The following is a 17,535-nucleotide window of genomic DNA, read 5'->3' as shown; positions in this document are numbered from 1 at the left end:
ATAGAAGACCCCCAACAAGTTCTGGTATCTTCTGTGTGTTGGCTCTACTCCAGCTAACGTAAATGCAAGTGTATACTTCTGGATTTCATCGTGTGTGTACGCGGAGAAGCGTTCTGCGCGCTTTGCACGTGTGCAGAAGCGCTCTATCACACTCCGTGCTTGCGCAGAAGCGCTGCTCTAGTTGCTCTACTTGTGGGAACGGATTGTGTCCACAAGTAGAGGTGCCACTGTATTAGATTCAGGACACCATCATTTTGAGAAAAGGGGGGGACCTATTGTATGTAGAAGTGTCTTTCGATTCAAGCTCGTTTAGCCTCGAACACAGACACAATCTATCATACCCAAACAGTTCTCCAGTTGATCCAACCTTTAAGAATGAAAATTCACAATATTACTGTAGTGGAACAAACTGGTGTTTCGGTTTAGCGTTCCAGCAACCACATTCAGTTCCCCTCCCTAACAACCATGTCAGTTTTACATAGCTGTCAAGTTTTCCCTTTTCTCGCGAGGAAGCCTATTCAGCATAAGGGAATTGCCTTTAAAAAAGGGGAGAACTTGACAGCTATGGTTTTATGTGTCCGCTGAGCATGCTCAAGTCCTTATGGACATGTTTGTGTACACAGAAATTTACAAGATCTTTGTGTTGCTAAAAAAATGTTTAAATATGGCGTATCAATCAGACAATTTGCACCTACATGCAGAGGTAATATCCAATTGGGTGCACAGAGGGAGGAGAACACATTGCTGCCATTGTGACCCACCCTCCACACATACATATGCAGAGGGGAGTGGAAAATGGTATCTGGAGAGGGCTGGTTTACCCTCAAAAAGTGCTGTATAACCATTTCTCTTTGCTGCTAAACAAGCTGCTGTGATTCAGCAGTTGGTGAACTGACCTTTATCTGTTGTGTGATCAGATAAATTTTGCAAATGCTATGGGATCTGCCACATAAAATGAAAGATCATGTATACTCATTTATTTCCAACTCAAGGGTAAAGCCTGGTGACTAATAGACTATATAGTTACCACACTAACAGTCTTGTCTTCCTGGGAACTTGGCTCAGAAAACCCCAGCATTTAACAAGCAGACATAACTAATTACCTCTGACCCCTAAGGAGAAGGAAGACTCTAGGTCACGGTTAAGGAGAATAAGGAACAGCAGCCCCAGTCTTCTCTTTATCTCTATCTACAAAGGGGTTCCATTCAAAATTTGTTTGCAAAAATATGCAGATTTTAGCATGTGGTATTAAATTAAATACCATTGGCTCAATAAATTGTAGAGGCAAATCTCCCCCCCAAAAAATAATCAATGACTCATATCTTTTAACAAACTATTTTCACAAATCATTACATAAAGCACACAGTAATATTTGAATCTGTGTTAATCTTTTCTTCAAAAAGGAAAGTGTGCCTTCATTAGGATTGGTCAACCCTGCGAGAGAAATACCCAGATTTTACTGAGTGATGGCTATTTAAGTGCCAACATCACAGTTCAAGTTTTATTTAAAAGGTGGAGAGAATCTTAAAAGAATAAACACTCTCTAAAAGCACAAAAGCCAGTAGGTAGGTTAAAAAAAAATCAACAGTCTATTTTATGCAGGACTCGTGATTTGAACATGTCGGTTTCTTAACCTGTTTTCCAACCTGACTTCATTTCCCCACTGTGTTTCTTTTTAAGCTGCTCCCATGCCATATATCCACAATCTGCTTTTATAAAAAATTAGGAGAGTTCAGCAGTTGGAGCTGCTGGAAAAGAAAAGCAGCAGAAGAAAAAAAGTGTGAATGAGTACTGCGTAATAGCAAATGTTTGTGCTATAGTTATAAAATCTCTCCTGCCATTAATATAGACCCAGGAAATGTGTTCTGTGATGTCCTGCTAGGTGAAGGCCACCTCCCCAAGCAGTTTGTTTAAACAGCAAAAGTTCAACACCCGTGGCGCTGTGGATTAAACCAGAGATACTAGGGCTTGCCGATCAGAAGGTCGGCGGTTTGAATCCCCGCGATGGGGTGAGCTCCCGTTGCTCGGTCCCTGCTCCTGCCAACCTAGCAGTTCGAAAGCACGTCAAAGTGCAAGTAGATAAATAGGTACCACTCCGGTGGGAAGGTAAACGGCGTTTCCATGTGCTGCTCTGGTTCACCAGAAGCGGATTAGTCATGCTGGCCACATGACCCGGAAGCTGTACGCTGGCTCCCTCGGCCAGTAAAGTGAGATGAGCGCCACAACCCCAGAGTCGTCCGCGACTGGACCTAATGGCCAGGGGTCCCTTTACCTTTTTATCCAAAATTTCCTTTCTGTGGGACTTTCCTCCACATTACATCTTGGGGCTTGAGATGTAAAGACTGGGAGAAAGCCCCGATGAACTCAATAAAACCTCTTTCTGAGTAGACATGCATTGGGCTGCACTGTGAATGCGTTGATGGAAACAAGCAAATATTGACCTTATTCAAAACAACGAATGGGAATATACTTGCACTATACTTATACTTCCATACAACTGTCCTATTTAATGGTGCTGCATCATCCAGGATAAACATGTACTGTATTAGGGATTCCTACACAGACAGTGGCCCATAGCTTACTGAAACCAATGGTAAATCTCTACTTGGTCCCCACCATTAAGCAGAGATGTGTGTACCGTACTTAAAGAGCACAGCAAAATCACACAATGATTGTTAGGTCTTATGCATGAATAATTTTTTCCCTACCCACCCCTGGCCAAAAGCTGTGGTAATTGCCAGCTCTGATTAACATTTTACTTCTCCTCATGAATAGGCTCAGAGGCTTCCTTCGTGTGCAAAATAAAAAGTATTCTCATGTGCTATGTTTATTATGTAGAAAGACTAAGAGGTCTTATTGCTCTGGACTGTAGTCCTCAATGTTAATACAGATGGACTGCAGTGAAAAACGAGGAAAACTTTAAAGAATATAAATAAAAAAAAATCCTTCAGTAGCACCTTAAAGACCAACTAAGTTTTTATTTTGGTATGAGCTTTCGTGTGCATGCACACTTCTTCAGATACACTTGAAACAGAAGAGTCAGACCCTTTTGTAGATACAGAGGGTGGTGGGGGTGGGTGGGAATGGATGATGGGCTGATGGGAGTGGTAAACCTGTAGATGGCTGTTAACGACTGCTGATGACTGCAATTGGTCCTGCGGGGAAAAGGCAAGGGCTGAGGCACTAAAGAAAGCTGATCATGCATAATGAGATAAGAATCCTATGTCTTTGTTCATCCCAGGTGGCTCCATGGTTTTAAGCTTGGTAATGAGTTCCAATTCAGCAACTTCTCTTCCCACCACCCTCTGTATATACATAAGGGCCTGACTCTTCTGTTTCAAGTGTATCTGAAGAAGTGTGCATGCACACGAAAGCTCATACCAAAATAAAAACTTAGTTGGTCTTTAAGGTGCTACTGAAGGAATTTTTTTATTTTGCTTCGACTCAGACCAACACGGCTACCTACCTGTAACTTTAAAGAATATACTCGTCTACAGAACTTTACACAGATTTTATACAAATACATATATGTGCACACCAAGAGTCCAATAATTATGGCAGGAAAATAAATGTAATCGCACACACACAAAAAACCAGATTTAGTGGTCATTCACTATCTTGGTTTTTATTTGCCTTCGAAGGCATGGGGTTTATTTATTTAGATTTATAATAATGCAGAATATACCTAAAGCAAATGTGTAACAGTGAGGTTAGTAGACATGAACCTTTCAAAAATAGGTGAAAGGGGTAAAAAAATATATACAGTGGTACCTCTGGTTGCCAACGGGATCTGTTCCGGAGGCCCGTTTGCAATATGAAAAGGCCGCATCCTGAAGCGCTGCGCCTGCGCATGTGCATGACGCAATTCGGCGCTTCTGCGCATGCATGTATGCTGAACCCGGAAGTAACCTGTTCCGGGACTTCTGGGTTCGGCGCGTCCATAACCTGAAAAGACGTAACCCACAGCGGACGTAACATGAGGTACCACTGTATATAAAATCAGATTAGCAAATATTAATCACACACAGTGTTATTTTAACTATGTCTACCATTTAAAACTGTGTAAGCAGCAGCCTTTCAATAAACTCGCAAACCTCTTCTAATATAACTTTCCACCAGCATTTATAATTAGGCCAAAGCGAGATGTAAAAAATATCAGGAAAATTCTTCATGGGAATATTTTTTTTTTAAGGTGAAATGGTTTGTTACTTAGATAGGAAGCTCAGAATCAGTCCCTTAAATCACAGTTATATTTGCACAGTTTAGAACCATGCTAAAGTCATTTTGTATATAAGTATACTGAATTTTATTTAAACCTGATTACAGGTCTTTAATTAAGTCAGTTATGTACCGTAAAGCTAAAACACGCACCAAAACCCTTTCACTTTATAATATTTCAAAATAAATCCTGGGATCTGCTGCAGCCCAGCAGATTAGAGGTGGGCGAGATCATGATTCATGACCTTCGATTAAACCCATGTATTTGATGGGTAATCGGCAAGAAGGCTCCAAAGACAGTTTGGTTGTTAACAGTGTCCGTTGTCAAAAGAGATTTCACAAAGTCTCCTCTTCACGTAGGAACTGGAACACAGACGAGAAGTCTTTCTGGGAGTAGCCCTTGGCACACATGACCCTGTAGATCTGATGGGCTAGAGAGCCCAGAAGGACTGGTGTCTTGGTGTTGGTAGCGGAAACCTGAGCCAAACCAAGATCCTGAAAAACAAAACAGAATTGGGGGAAGCGGAGCAAAGAAAGAAAGAAAGTAAAACAAGAATTAAAATCGATTGTTGCTTTTATTATACAGCTTATACACAGAATCTGGCTTGTCAGAACCATCAGCTGTGTTCAGAAACAAAACATTCTTCCGGGAAGGAGTGTGGTAGGGGGGAATCCTGCTTAGCGCTGGGTTTGGGTGCACATGAAAACTCCCTGCAGGAAGCTCTCTTGCACACCTGGAGCCAGTGGCATAGCATGGGTTGCCAGCACGGAGGCGTGGGTGGGTGGGAGAGAAACAGACAGAATACGCATTCACATTCAACTGCCTAGTGGCATCCATGTCACCCAGGTGATCGCAACCACAGATATAAGAGAAGGAAGAGCAGATCTGTTGTCTGGAGAGGTCACTTCCTGGTTTGCATGGAGAAGCCGTTTACGATGGAGCCCATTGACAGAAGCATGCAACCGTACTGAGGCAACGTCGGGTGTTGAAATTTTGCACGCAGACCCCAAATGAAAGTTGGAAAAGCTATTGGACTTGGAATAGTAACAGAGGGAGGAGAAAAGAACAAACAACTGGGGGGGGGAGGAGCCAGCTTTTAAATCTGTATTAATTTGTACTGGTGATAACTTGTGAAAAATCATGGAAAATCTGGTGACAAAGCTGGATCCAGAAGCTCCCTGAGACTGCATCTCTTTGGGTAGACTGTAACCCCATGCAAGGTGGGCGATGGATCCGTTTCTTGGACATGGGAACCACTCACCCACAGTGCCTCCAGGAGTCCAGCTCAGCTTATTTCCCCTCATCCATCCAAGAACCAGCCTATGTTTTATAACTCACATTTTTATGCATTACGTCTTAATTGGTTGGTTTAATGTGCTTTTTTCGTGTGACGTTAGCTTTCCCAAGCCCTTAGGATTGAGATCAGGGCTCGGCAAACCTTTTCAGCAGGGGGCTGGTCCACTGTCCCTCAGACCTTGTGGGGGGCTGGATGTATTTTGAAGAAAAATATATATGAGCGAATTCCCCACAAATAACCCAGAGATGCATTTAAAATAAAAGCGCACGTTCTACTCATGTAAAAACACGCTGATTCCTGGACTGTCCGTGGGCTGGATTTAGAAGGTGATTGGGCCGGATCCGGCCCCTGGGCCTTCGTTTGCCTAACCATAATTTAGATGGACACTGCTTTGAACTGATTTTGTATTTTTCTGTGAAATGCAGGAAAATCTGTGCACAATAATACTAAAAGTCATGATCAGGAGAAGGTATTGAAAGAAAGACAACTAACTTTTCTATATGAGCACATTTATGTGTTTTTTTCCTCTATATATGCATATACGTACCTTGGCCATGAGGGTTGTTCCAAAGCCACCTTGATAATTGTTAGCAGAAGGGACGCCATCCATTACTCCTGGTACTGGGTTGTAAGTATCGCTTGACCAACAACGGCCTGAGCTCATATTTAGGATTTTGGCCAGCAGCTTTGGGTCAAGCCCTAACCTGTCAAAGGTCAAAAGAAGAGAAGTGTTCGTGTCAAAATGCACATGTTATGGGTGACTTATTTTTATATGCGAGGCCCGTGTTGTCATTTCTCTACCTTTATTCGAAGACTTGAAAAATGATCTGGAGCACCGATATGAAGAGAGGGGAGACCCTTCCTTAAATTAAAGGTCATCAATCGCCCATACACTTTTTGCATGCAAATTATGAGGTGAAAGTAGAAATAAATAAAACACCCAAAGCCCTTCAGAGCCAGAGGCTCCCTACAGCTCTTCTATATAAAAAGATAATATTATATCCTTAAAATTCAAGTGATGTTCTTGGAAATGAGGTGAACTACCCAAAGCAGAACCATCAACTGCCAAGTTAGAAGCATAGCTGCTATACACACTGCACTAGTATCAGTAAAAAGACTACTGCACTAGTATCAGTAAAAAGACTAAGATCTTCTCCTTAAAGGATATTATATTATCTTTCTTTTTATTAAATCTTTATTACACTCTCTTGCTCAAGAGGCAAGTCTACACAACACTGTGACATATGCTCTCTATCTATTCAGAGACATGCATTATAGTTCTGGTTCAATTGCTGGGAAGGTTACTGATCCTGATAAAACAAAGCTTGTCCAAGCAGAAACATCATTTGTTCTATTGTCATCACTGAGCTGAAAGAACAAACCACTATGCAGTGGAGGGTAGTCTTTAAAACATAGTGAAAAATATTTTAATACTGCATGCTGTTTGGTTTGTTGTTTTTTTAAACAAAGCATCTGGTATGTTCCTGTGGTTGTTGCCATCGAGCTGCAAAGTGTGATTTTATAGCAGTTATACTAGCAGGTATAATCAGAAACAAAAGCTGTTAAAAGTTAGTTTCACATCAATGCTAGGTATGTAAAAAGGAGAGACTTGCAGAGATTTGGTTAACAAGAGAAAGAAAAGTAATGGTTCTAGGAAAGCAAAACGCCCACACTTTGTAGTTTTAGAACTAGAAGTTAAGTTAATAAGAGGAACAGAACTTTTTATAACATGAACCCCCTGAAGGTTAAAACCCCTCGGGAATTTCTGCTTTTGTTATCAGCATTTATCAAGGACTCTTGTTTGAAAACCATACTAGGCAAAAAAAATCAGAATTGTTTTCCGTGGTACAACAGTGAAAGCAATCAGCTATTCTTGTCTGTAGTATGCCATTTAAGAAACACTAAAGCTCAAGTACTAAAGCAATTCAATCCCCATTCATCCACACAACACATAATGTATTTCTTTGCATTATAAATCTACAGGCTCTGGTGCAATTTTCCAAATTCCTTCTAGAAATTCAGTATTTATATATTTTAAATAATTTATCACCATGCTCCTGATTAACAGCCATCCTCAAATTACAGTCAAACCTTGGTTCTCGAACGTTTCAGCTCCCAAACGCCTAAAACCCGGAAGTAAATGGTCCGGTTTTCGAAAGTTTTTCGGAACATCTGACGTTGCTTCCGCTTGAGTGCAAGAAGTTCTTGCACCCAATGGGAAGTCACGCCTCGGTTGTCGAACGTTTCAGAAGTTGAACGGTCTTCCAGAACAGATTACGTTCGACAACCAAGGTTTGACTCCATTAGGCTTTTACATCACTCTTCCTTACAGAAATAATCAGAGCACAACACACATAGGTACACTCCCAACCACTTACTAAGGCAGGCATCCCCAAACTGTGGCCCTCCAGATATTTTGGCCTACAACTCCCATGATCCCTAGCTAAGAAGACCAGTAGTCAGGGATGATGGGAATTGTAGTCCAAAACATCTGGAGGGCCGAAGTTTGGGGATGCCTGTACTAAGGTAACCAATACTGCCATGGTTGTAGACAAGTCAGTAGACCATGTACTGGAATGTTAGATAAGGCTGCCCTGAAAAATATTAAGTACCATGAGGGTTTAATTCACTCAAAACTCTTGTTACCAAATTCAGGATTTGGATACTTTGACATTATACCACTTCCAGAACAGAACTTCCTTCTGTTATGTAAAAAATGGGCATATTGCATAATTGAAATTTACCAACCACCCAAGGAGGTGTATTCTGTAGAGCAAACCTGGGGTGGGGGTGGGAATGGGGAAAGAGAAAAGTAGTTTTCCATGTGGAATCAAACTGGTGCAGCTCCACAGTCAAGGCAGGAGTAGGTCATCAATAACTCACACGGCTTCAGTGAAGTTAACTCCTTATTCAAAGAAACAAAACAGCTCAGTCCTAGTGAGCAGAGCAAGTCTTCCCAGTAGTTTTTGCCCCAATGACGCAGTTGTGAAGACTGAGGGTCTCTGCCTTCCCACCATTCTCTAAGTCTCTTCCTTTCCCAGGTCTGTCCCAAGCAACCAGACTTCTCTGCCTTGTCTGTCTTTGCTCCACCCTCTTCATACCTCCGACCGCTCGTCGTCATCCCACCACCAATCCCCTGGCTCTGAGCCTTTTCCTCTTGGGGGTTCCCCAGCTGGTGCCTCCCACCACTCCTCTGTATCCAGCCAGTCCATGACATCCACTGATGGAATGGATCCTTCGGCATCATTCGGAGGAAGGCAATCCTGGACAAGTCCTGGTGGCCTCAACAACTGGAAGTTCTAGTCCACAACATATGGAGGCACCACATTTGCTACTCCTGTTCTAAAAAAAAACTCCAATGCATTCACACCACTGAATTTTAAAAAAACAAAAAACCAGAAAGCCCAATGTTCAAAATGATGTGTTCTCACACACCATGTGGTGCTTTTCAAGCGACTCCTTTCCCTGATCCTTCCCTTTTTATCCCTTGCAGCAAGTATATCATTAAAAGGAGCAAGTTAGAGGTGCTTTGCATTTCATCTTTCAGAGGATTCGTCTACTGGTGCGTAGATAACTGACAGCTAAAATTAGACACGTATTAAAATCAGTTACTGAAGAAGTCCTCTGTCTTCCACTGCGCCCAAAGCTTGTAATGGTCTGAAAGCGGGTAGAATATACAGTAATTGTCATTCAGTAAGAGTCTATCCTAGAAAGTCATGCTTCAGTGGAGAAGACTGAGTTTCCATTTGAAATCAACAAATTAATCCAAGACAGGTATCTGAAAGGGCAACTTTAATAGGAAGCAGCTACTGGGCTCTCAACCATGATAAAATGTTATTGCTGTTTCCCTGTAAATTGGCTTGGAACATATGATACTTTCTGCATAAGAGCTCTATTGCTGTTCAAGAGATATACTGCTCAAGCTATCAAAACGATGACAGTCTGTCAGTCCCCATAATAACTTGCCACCGGACATGGCAAGAGGATGTGCACGCACACATGCATTTACAATTGCAAAGGTGTTCCACATTTTGGGCAGGGGGTGAGGAGAGAGAGAGAAAAAAGGCACCACATTGTTTGTGCAGCATCCCATCAATAATTGCAGCAGATAATCCACACGCAAATACTTAAAAGTCTTCAAAAGCTAGCAGGGAGTTCAGGTCTACTGAAGTGCATAACACGTCTAGTTTTGTTTGTTAAAGTTAAGTTTGAAACTTCAGTTATCTGACTAACTAAATCTTGTAGGTTTTATTATGCAATAGCAACCTCAATGGTAACCGACTTCTGGTTTATGCTTGGTCTATTCAGGGGCACAGCTGTTGGAAAACGCCCTGGGGGTGAGCCTGCAAGCCCCTGGAACTCCAAGTGTCCTCCAGTATGCACAGCTCTGGAGAAGGCATTCTCCCCTCCTCTCCAGTGCACTCAGCGACATAAACCAGCTGCTATTATGCACACTAATCTTCTATCTTAACACAGCAAGAAGCTTGAGACATTGTAGAGCTACTATTTATATACACTATTTATATACACTATTATATACTATTTATATACAATCTACTATTTATATACACACTATGTACAGACAGGGACGCGGGTGGCGCTGTGGGTTAAACCACATGACCGGGAAGCTGTACGCCGGCTCCCTCGGCCAATAATGCGAGGTGAGCGCCGCAACCCCAGGGTCGGTCACGACTGGACCTAATGGTCAGGGGTCCCTTTACCTTTTATGTACAGACAAAAGCATAATGGCATCTGTTCTCTCCAGCTCCGAGAGAACAAACAGGATAAGTGAAAGTGAAAGTACATCACAGCAGAAGAAATAAGACTGTCTTCCGTTTCTCACACTCTTCTGAGACAGGCATTTACAACAATCTCATCTGCAGCTTCGGAGGCATGAAATACTAACGATAGCATGGGAGGTGCTGGGGGCGTGATGTGGCTGGGCGCACAATTTTTGAGGGGGCACGAACCAGGCACTCCACCCAGGCAACCGCAGCCAGCCCAGTGCTCCTCACCACCGCCAAGGGCCTTGTCGGCCGGCCAGGCTCCTCTCTGCATGGATGGGCAGGAAGCTCAGCACAGCCCAGTTTTGCTCTGGAGGGGGTGGGGTGGCACACACATGTACCCTGGACACCGGCAACTGCCACTATGCCACTGGGTCTCTACTCAGAAGCAAGTTTACATAGCAGCCACATTCCTAGGTTAGGTTTTGTTATCTCGTTCCAGCCCAAGAGCAGTGAGAGTGGCAATTTCTTCCTGTGCGTTTTAAAGGACTACTTGATCCAACAATGTATAGAGACTATGGAGAACTGCCTTGTAACTTACAAGGCATGGATTTCTTAGTAGAATAGAGGTGGAGTGAAAAGAAAGGTTTTATGGTTGGAAGAGACCTTTAATTTGAGAACCCTTTCCTAGCTTCTCTCACCGCTTCATCTCACCTCCTCTTGAGGCACATCAAAAGGAACAAAGAAGATGGAGGTTGCTGGACAAGAACTTTCAACATTTCAAAAAATTGCAAACAATTGCAGGGTTACTTTTCTATTCTACCTTTCCTGCAGAGCTCAACATGGCATAGGTTTCCCTCCTCCTAGTTTCATCCTCACAACAACCCTATGAAGGGTATGTCAGGCTAAGAAATGATCACCGGCCCAAGGTCATCCAGTGAACTTCATGGATGAATAGGGATTTGAACCCAGCTCAGGCACTCTAACCACTACATCATAACTTCTGAAGGATTTAACTGAAACTCTACAGCCAATGTGGGTCAGGGGTTGGAGTAGGGGTAGCCAATGTGATGCTCTCTAGATGATGTTGGACTACAACTCCAACCATTCAGGATCATAGAGCCATGCGGGTTGGGACTGATGAGAGCTGGGAGTCCAATCACATTTGGACTCCACATTGGCCACCCTGGGGTTGGAGTTTGGGACTAGGACAGGGGATACTCAGGTTTGAATCCCTGCTCAGCCATGAACCCTGCAGGGTAACTTTGGCCCATTCATTCTCTTTCAGTTTATCCTACCTTATAATTTGAAGTTTCATTTCCCCTGCAATCCCACACCCAAGATAAAACTAGGCGTTACACAGCTCATTACCATAGTTAAAACATTTTGGGCTGGAATAAAAAGAAACGATATATTCTACTTCAAGGTACTTAACTGGGACCGAAGTAGCTGAAATATTGAAAGATAGTGTGGAGCTCTCTCAGATTTAGGGGTGCTGTCAGGAATAAATAGTTGCACAAATAATGAGGCAATCATCTAAACCAGACCAACATTACTAGCATAGTTTAATTTGCTGCCAATCTTTCAGTGGGATGATAAAGATCTAAACCCAAACTTTTAACATTCTCTTCAGACTATATGCAACCGATTTGAGAAACCCAAATTGATTAATTTTGGCTGAGTCGTAACCACTAATGCCAAGTTTCCTTTATACTTGGATGTGCTATATAAAGAAAAAAAATGACATTACTACCTAAGTAGACAGAAATATTTAAAATGTTGCATTGCACAGAGGTATTAAGACAGGTTTTACACATCATTCTGCAAAATGGAACTCAGTCATTCCAACTGAATTCAATGTGGATAACTCCCAGGTAAATGCTGAGATTCAAAGCACATAAGCAGTGCCACCATTTTATGCTGGAGACATTCCCACACCTGCTTCCAGCCCCAGCAATGCCTTCCCTCTCCTGAATAACCTCCCCTCGTCTGATGGGAAGCAGCAGCTTCACTCCACACACCCTGCCCTTATGGGCACATGGAGGCACTTCAAAGTGCATATCCCTTTTCATCCTCTCTTCTTTGCTCTTAAAAAAGCAGAAGCCACGGAAAGTAAGTTTGTAAGCTAAGGAATTCACGATCTGCACACATACATGTGAAAACAGTTCACAAGTCCGTCTTTGGCTTGAATAATCTGCTTCTCTGGTGTTCGGGATGAAGAATCCTACAAAACTAGCCTTGTGCTTTAATTAAGCGTTCTAGTGACATAAGCAGAATAACAATGCAGTCTCATCATGATAATGTATTCTTCAGAGGAGAATTTACTACAGGGGGATTTCTACTTGCTGAAACAATTTTCTTTTCCAACCTAGCAAAAGCTCTATAAATTGTAAACACGGTGTGTATTTTATTAGAGAACAATTCTGTCACTTCGAAAAACACACTTGTCAGCCCAAAAGAAATTGATAGCAGACAACATTCATTTTAGTGGTTCTAAGCTACTTGAAGAATGTTGGTAAGTGCTTACTCGCAGCTATTCACGTGCACAGAACTATGCTGCTCTGATTTTGCTAGTAGGGGGATACTGCTGCAAATTTAAGACTATGGCAATTTCCAAAAGTTAGAAGAAAATTCAATCAGAGCTGAAGATTCAGTGTGCATATTTTTCCCGTGCTCTTTTGAGGATGGCCGAGTTCCCTGTCATCCAGTACAGTTTCCTTTTTTAAAAAAACAACTGAAAATCTGAAAACACTTTCAAAGTACAGCCAGGTTTATAGTAAATGAGAAAATAATGTTTCAGTATAATACTATCCTGACCCATCAGTAGTAGAAACGGCGAAGAGTGTAATGGAATCGTAAAAGGAGAAGGAAAATTAATGCAGGACAGATGCTTAAGTTCTCCGGCCCAAGTCGCTGTTTCATATACACAGGCGCACACTCATGCATTTTGTAATGGGAGAATGGATGTGCTAATACCTGATACTGTGGGTGGAAGCCAATCCTTCACAAGCTAGCGTCACTTCACACAATATATGTTAATTCTTTTGCAGACATGTTTTCCTAAAGACTGTGTTGTTCAAAGTTCTGTGCATTTTCTGATCTCATGCTCACATTAGTGATCCTTCAATGGGTGTGCAGAGCTGTATTCCAGTATCCTTTGCCACTAGCCTAATTTTTACATTTATTGTTCCTTAGGCAAGAAACCAGCATTCAAAGTTCATAACACTTTACAGGGTTTTTTAAAATAAAAAAAAAACCCAGCAATATCAACTTTCATTAACAGGCATGAGAACTTCTAAAGAACAAGATGGATTGCCAAGTGTTCCCAACCAACTGTTACAATTCCTTGTGTAGCTTTGCTACAAGAGAGTGGACCACTGTTTCTGAACATACATGCAAATGGGCACAGTAGATGATGAAATGACTCCATGGTTTAGCAGCCAAGGTTTTGAAGGAAACACGTACCATCTTGGACTAGTTATTAATCAGACCCGCTAATAGTTCCAAAGGACAATGCTCAAAATCCAGTGAGTATTTATGATTAGAATAACTTGACCACTGTTGGCTAGGAAATGGTTTTCACATGCGAATCGGCCAACTGCGAGATCCAGCTGCACCCACATTTGTAAAATGTTTTAGAATAGACTAAATGTGATCCACCTGGAGAAGGAACTGGCAACCCACTCCAGTATTTTGCCAAGAAAACTCCATGGACTTTAAAAATCAGAAGCTTTGAGAAGAAAGTGAGAATTTCCAAGGCATGCTCTGGTTCCAAGGCATGGGGTCAAAGAGAGTCGAACACGACTAAGATGACTAAACAACAACTACACACACACACACACACACACACACACCATACTGATTATATGCATGACCTCTTTCTCTACACATAAAGGTAAAGGTAAAGGGACCCCTGACCATTAGGTCCAGTCGTGACCGACTCTGGGGTTGCGCGCTCATCTCGCATTATTGGCCGAGGGAGCCGGCGTATAGCTTCCAGGTCATGTGGCCAGCATGACAAAGCCGCTTCTGGCAAACCAGAGCAGCACATGGAAACGCCGTTTACCTTCCCGCTGTAGCAGTTCCTATTTATCTACTTGCACTTTGACGTGCTTTCAAACTGCTAGGTTGGCAGGAGCTGGGACCAAGCAACGGGAGCTCACCCCGTCGCAGGGATTCGAACCGCCGACCTTCTGATCAGCAAGCCCTAGGCTCAGTGGTTTAACCACAGCGCCACCTGGGTCCCTTTCTCTACACATAGGAAGCAACAAATACCAGCAATATTTCTCTGCTCAGATCCTCTCAGATTTGCATACACATAGTAGGTAGGGCGGGGGAGATAGCAGGGAAAGGTAAGAAGCAGCCTGGCCATTTATTCTGTGTTATAGACTTGGAAGCATAGAAAGACACATAGGCGAGAGTGTCACACTCACCCATGACTGGGTATGTTGTTGCCTTGAGAAGTCTCTTTCCACCATTTCATTCTCTTTAAGATAGAAATGCTTTCCCTTTATTCAATCCGGCAATAGGGGCAGACATATGCTCAGGAGAGGCACATCATTTAGACTGCAGACAATGCTGCATTGCTAATGATGTGGGCTAAGACTCATAGAATCCCTTAAACCTGGCATCAATCAAAGCAGTCAGAACCTAAACAGAATCCAAATTTGCACCAGAAACCTTAACCTGGAATATGAAAACCCAGAGATACCTGCATGCTACAGTGGCTGCAAAAACCAATTAGGGTTGCATAGCATTATGGTGCCAGATACTGCAGGCTACTGAATATTTTTTTATAACAGAAAATGTGAGTTTCTACTTGAACTAAATACAATGAAGTCATAGGTGATTGATTTTTCATTAAGCAAACCATGACTTAAAACTGACTATGATACAGCTTTACAATCCTCAATTACAACAGCACTATACCACCTTATGGGTTTTATTATGGCTTGTTAAAGATACGCTTCCCTATCTTACAGATGCTCAATTTTAAAATGTAAATGGTAGAGGATATTGATAAACCAATTAGCACTGATGCAAAGCAAATTCCTCTTTTATCTCAATTACAACATGACAACTTAATAGGTCAAGATAGTCTAACATCTGAGACAAGGGCAATTCAATAAAACAACTGCATCTTGATATGGTAATTAAGAGGAAATGTGAATCCATTATCCTGCCTTTTGGGTACATGTGTGTGCATGTGTTAATATACATTACACACACACACATACAGCTTTGCACACACTCATGTGTTTCTTATTATCTTTGCCAATATCAAAACAGAAATTTATTATTTACCGTGTTTCTCATATTATAAGACACATCTTATATTTATTTTTTTCCTCAAAAAAACACACTATGGCTTATTTTCAAGGGATGTCTTATTTTTTTCCTCCTCCTCCTGCCGCGGCCGGCATTGCTGCTGCGCCTATCACTATGTCTTATTTTTGGGGTGTGGCTTATATTCCTTGAATGCTTAAAAATCCTGCTATGGCTTATTTTATGGGTATGTCTTAAAATATGAGAAACAGGGTAGGATCGGGACCCACAAATATTTACAGGGTACATAACTCCTAGAGAACAACTGAAACTACGATGTGGTGAAAATTACTGAAACCCTTGCAATATATAGGAACAAAATGGTCAAAGACTGCCAAGTTAAATTAAATGTATACTGTTCATAAGGAAGCACATCGCTACATACAACATGTTAGAGCAGAAAATCATAAATATGTTGACAGGGAATCAATCTCTTAACAACAATAATCTCTCTCAGTTTAATTAATAAATGTCATTCCATGTGGGAGCTGGATGCGAGGGTTTGTACTTAAGTGATGGGTGGCAGAGGCAGAACAGAGATCTTGCTGAGATCTACCCTTACTCAGGACAGGGATAAAATGGAGATACAGTCGTACCTTGGTTCTCGGATTTAATCTGTTCTGGAAGTCCATTTGACTCCCGAAAGGGTTCGAAAACTAAGACGTGGCTTCTGAATCGGAAGCCATGGAGGACGTTCGGCTTCCAAAAGAACGTTTGCAAACTGGAACACTCACTTCCGGGTGTGTGGTGTTTGGGAGCCAAAACATTTGACTGCTAAGGCGTTCGTCAACCAAGGTTTGACTGTAGTAGCCAGGTTTATGCAACACGCGTTGAGGATTCGTGAATGCTATACAACATTTACTTAAGTGTTAGATGCAGATTTTGCCGAGTGATTTGATTGTACTGAACCTTACTGGAATCTTGTATATATGCCAATGAAGGTATGAGAACTGAGAACTGAATTGGCTGGCAAAATCGAGTATAAGAGGATTTGCTAGATGGTCCAAGGAGTAGCTAATGGCTCACTACAGGAGGGAGTTGTGTTTACCGGTATGCAAACTATAAGCTCTGGAATACATGGCTAGAAAAAGCGTTCAAAACAATAAAAATAATTTTTAAAAGAACAAAACAAAACTGCAGGATAGACATTGAACATAAATATATAGTGGTACCTCAGTTTAAGTACACAATTGGTTCCGGAAGTCTATACTTAAACTGAAGCATACTTAACCTGAAGTGAACTTTCCCATTGAAAGTAATGGAAAGTGGATTAATCCGTTCCAGAGGGTCTGCGGAGTACTCAACCTGAAGCGTACTTAACCCGAAGTATGAGTGTAATTGGTTCTGGAAGTCTGTACTTAACCTGAAGCGTACTTAACCTGAAGCGAACTTTCCCACTGAAAATAATGGAAAGTGGATTAATCCATTCCAGACAGGTCTGCAGAGTACTTAAACTGAAAGTACTCAAACCAAAGCGTACTTAAACCGAGGTATGACTGTAAATTGCTTTAAACCATCCCTTATCCCTGTTCCAATTCAATTTTTTGAGTGTTCTTGTTTTTGTATCCCAAATAGCAACAGCTATACAGTTCAGAGTTTGCAAATCCTAAGGGGAAAACCTAGGGGAAAGGTGAGAGAACTCTCCACTTCAAACGGGCCAAGGTGTGCTTAACATGCTTAGTGCCCATGGAAAAGGTAAAAGGTAAAGGACCCCTGGGTGGTTAATTCCAGTCAAAGGCGACTATGGGGTGTGGTGCTCACCTCGCTTTCAGGCTGAGGGAGCTGGCGTTTGTCCACAAACAGCTTTCCGGGTCGTGTGGCCAGCATGAATAAACCGCTTCTGCCACAACGGAACACTGTGACAGAAACCAGAGTGCATGGAATACTGTTTACCTTCCCACTGCAGCGGTACCTATTTATCTACTTGCACTGGTGTGCTTTTGAGCTGCTATGTTGGCAGGAACTGGAAC

The 17,535-nt window shown here is 42.1% G+C and overlaps 1 protein-coding gene across 3 annotated transcripts in view; it reads right to left on the bottom strand.

Moving 5' to 3' along the window:
- Window positions 1-3,075: 3,075 nt before the first annotated feature.
- The window catches only part of HIBADH (3-hydroxyisobutyrate dehydrogenase), a 72,201-nt gene continuing 57,741 nt past the window's right edge, over window positions 3,076-17,535 (bottom strand). For 2 of the 3 annotated variants that reach the window (XM_035128969.2, XM_035128968.2), the window contains exons 7-8: window positions 6,064-6,220; window positions 3,076-4,713 (exon numbers count right to left, since the gene is read on the bottom strand). In XM_035128969.2, the coding sequence (XP_034984860.1) occupies window positions 4,555-4,713; window positions 6,064-6,220 (316 nt within the window). In that variant the 3' untranslated portion in view covers window positions 3,076-4,554. The remainder of the gene's footprint in view (window positions 4,714-6,063; window positions 6,221-17,535) is intronic. The other variant, XM_035128967.2, reaches the window with a different exon arrangement.

The sequence above is a fragment of the Zootoca vivipara genome, chromosome 12, assembly GCF_963506605.1.
Source record: "Zootoca vivipara chromosome 12, rZooViv1.1, whole genome shotgun sequence".
NCBI lineage: Eukaryota > Metazoa > Chordata > Lepidosauria > Squamata > Lacertidae > Zootoca > Zootoca vivipara.
Note: the sequence above shows the minus strand (reverse complement) of the source record. Positions and strands in the feature narration are given on the sequence as shown.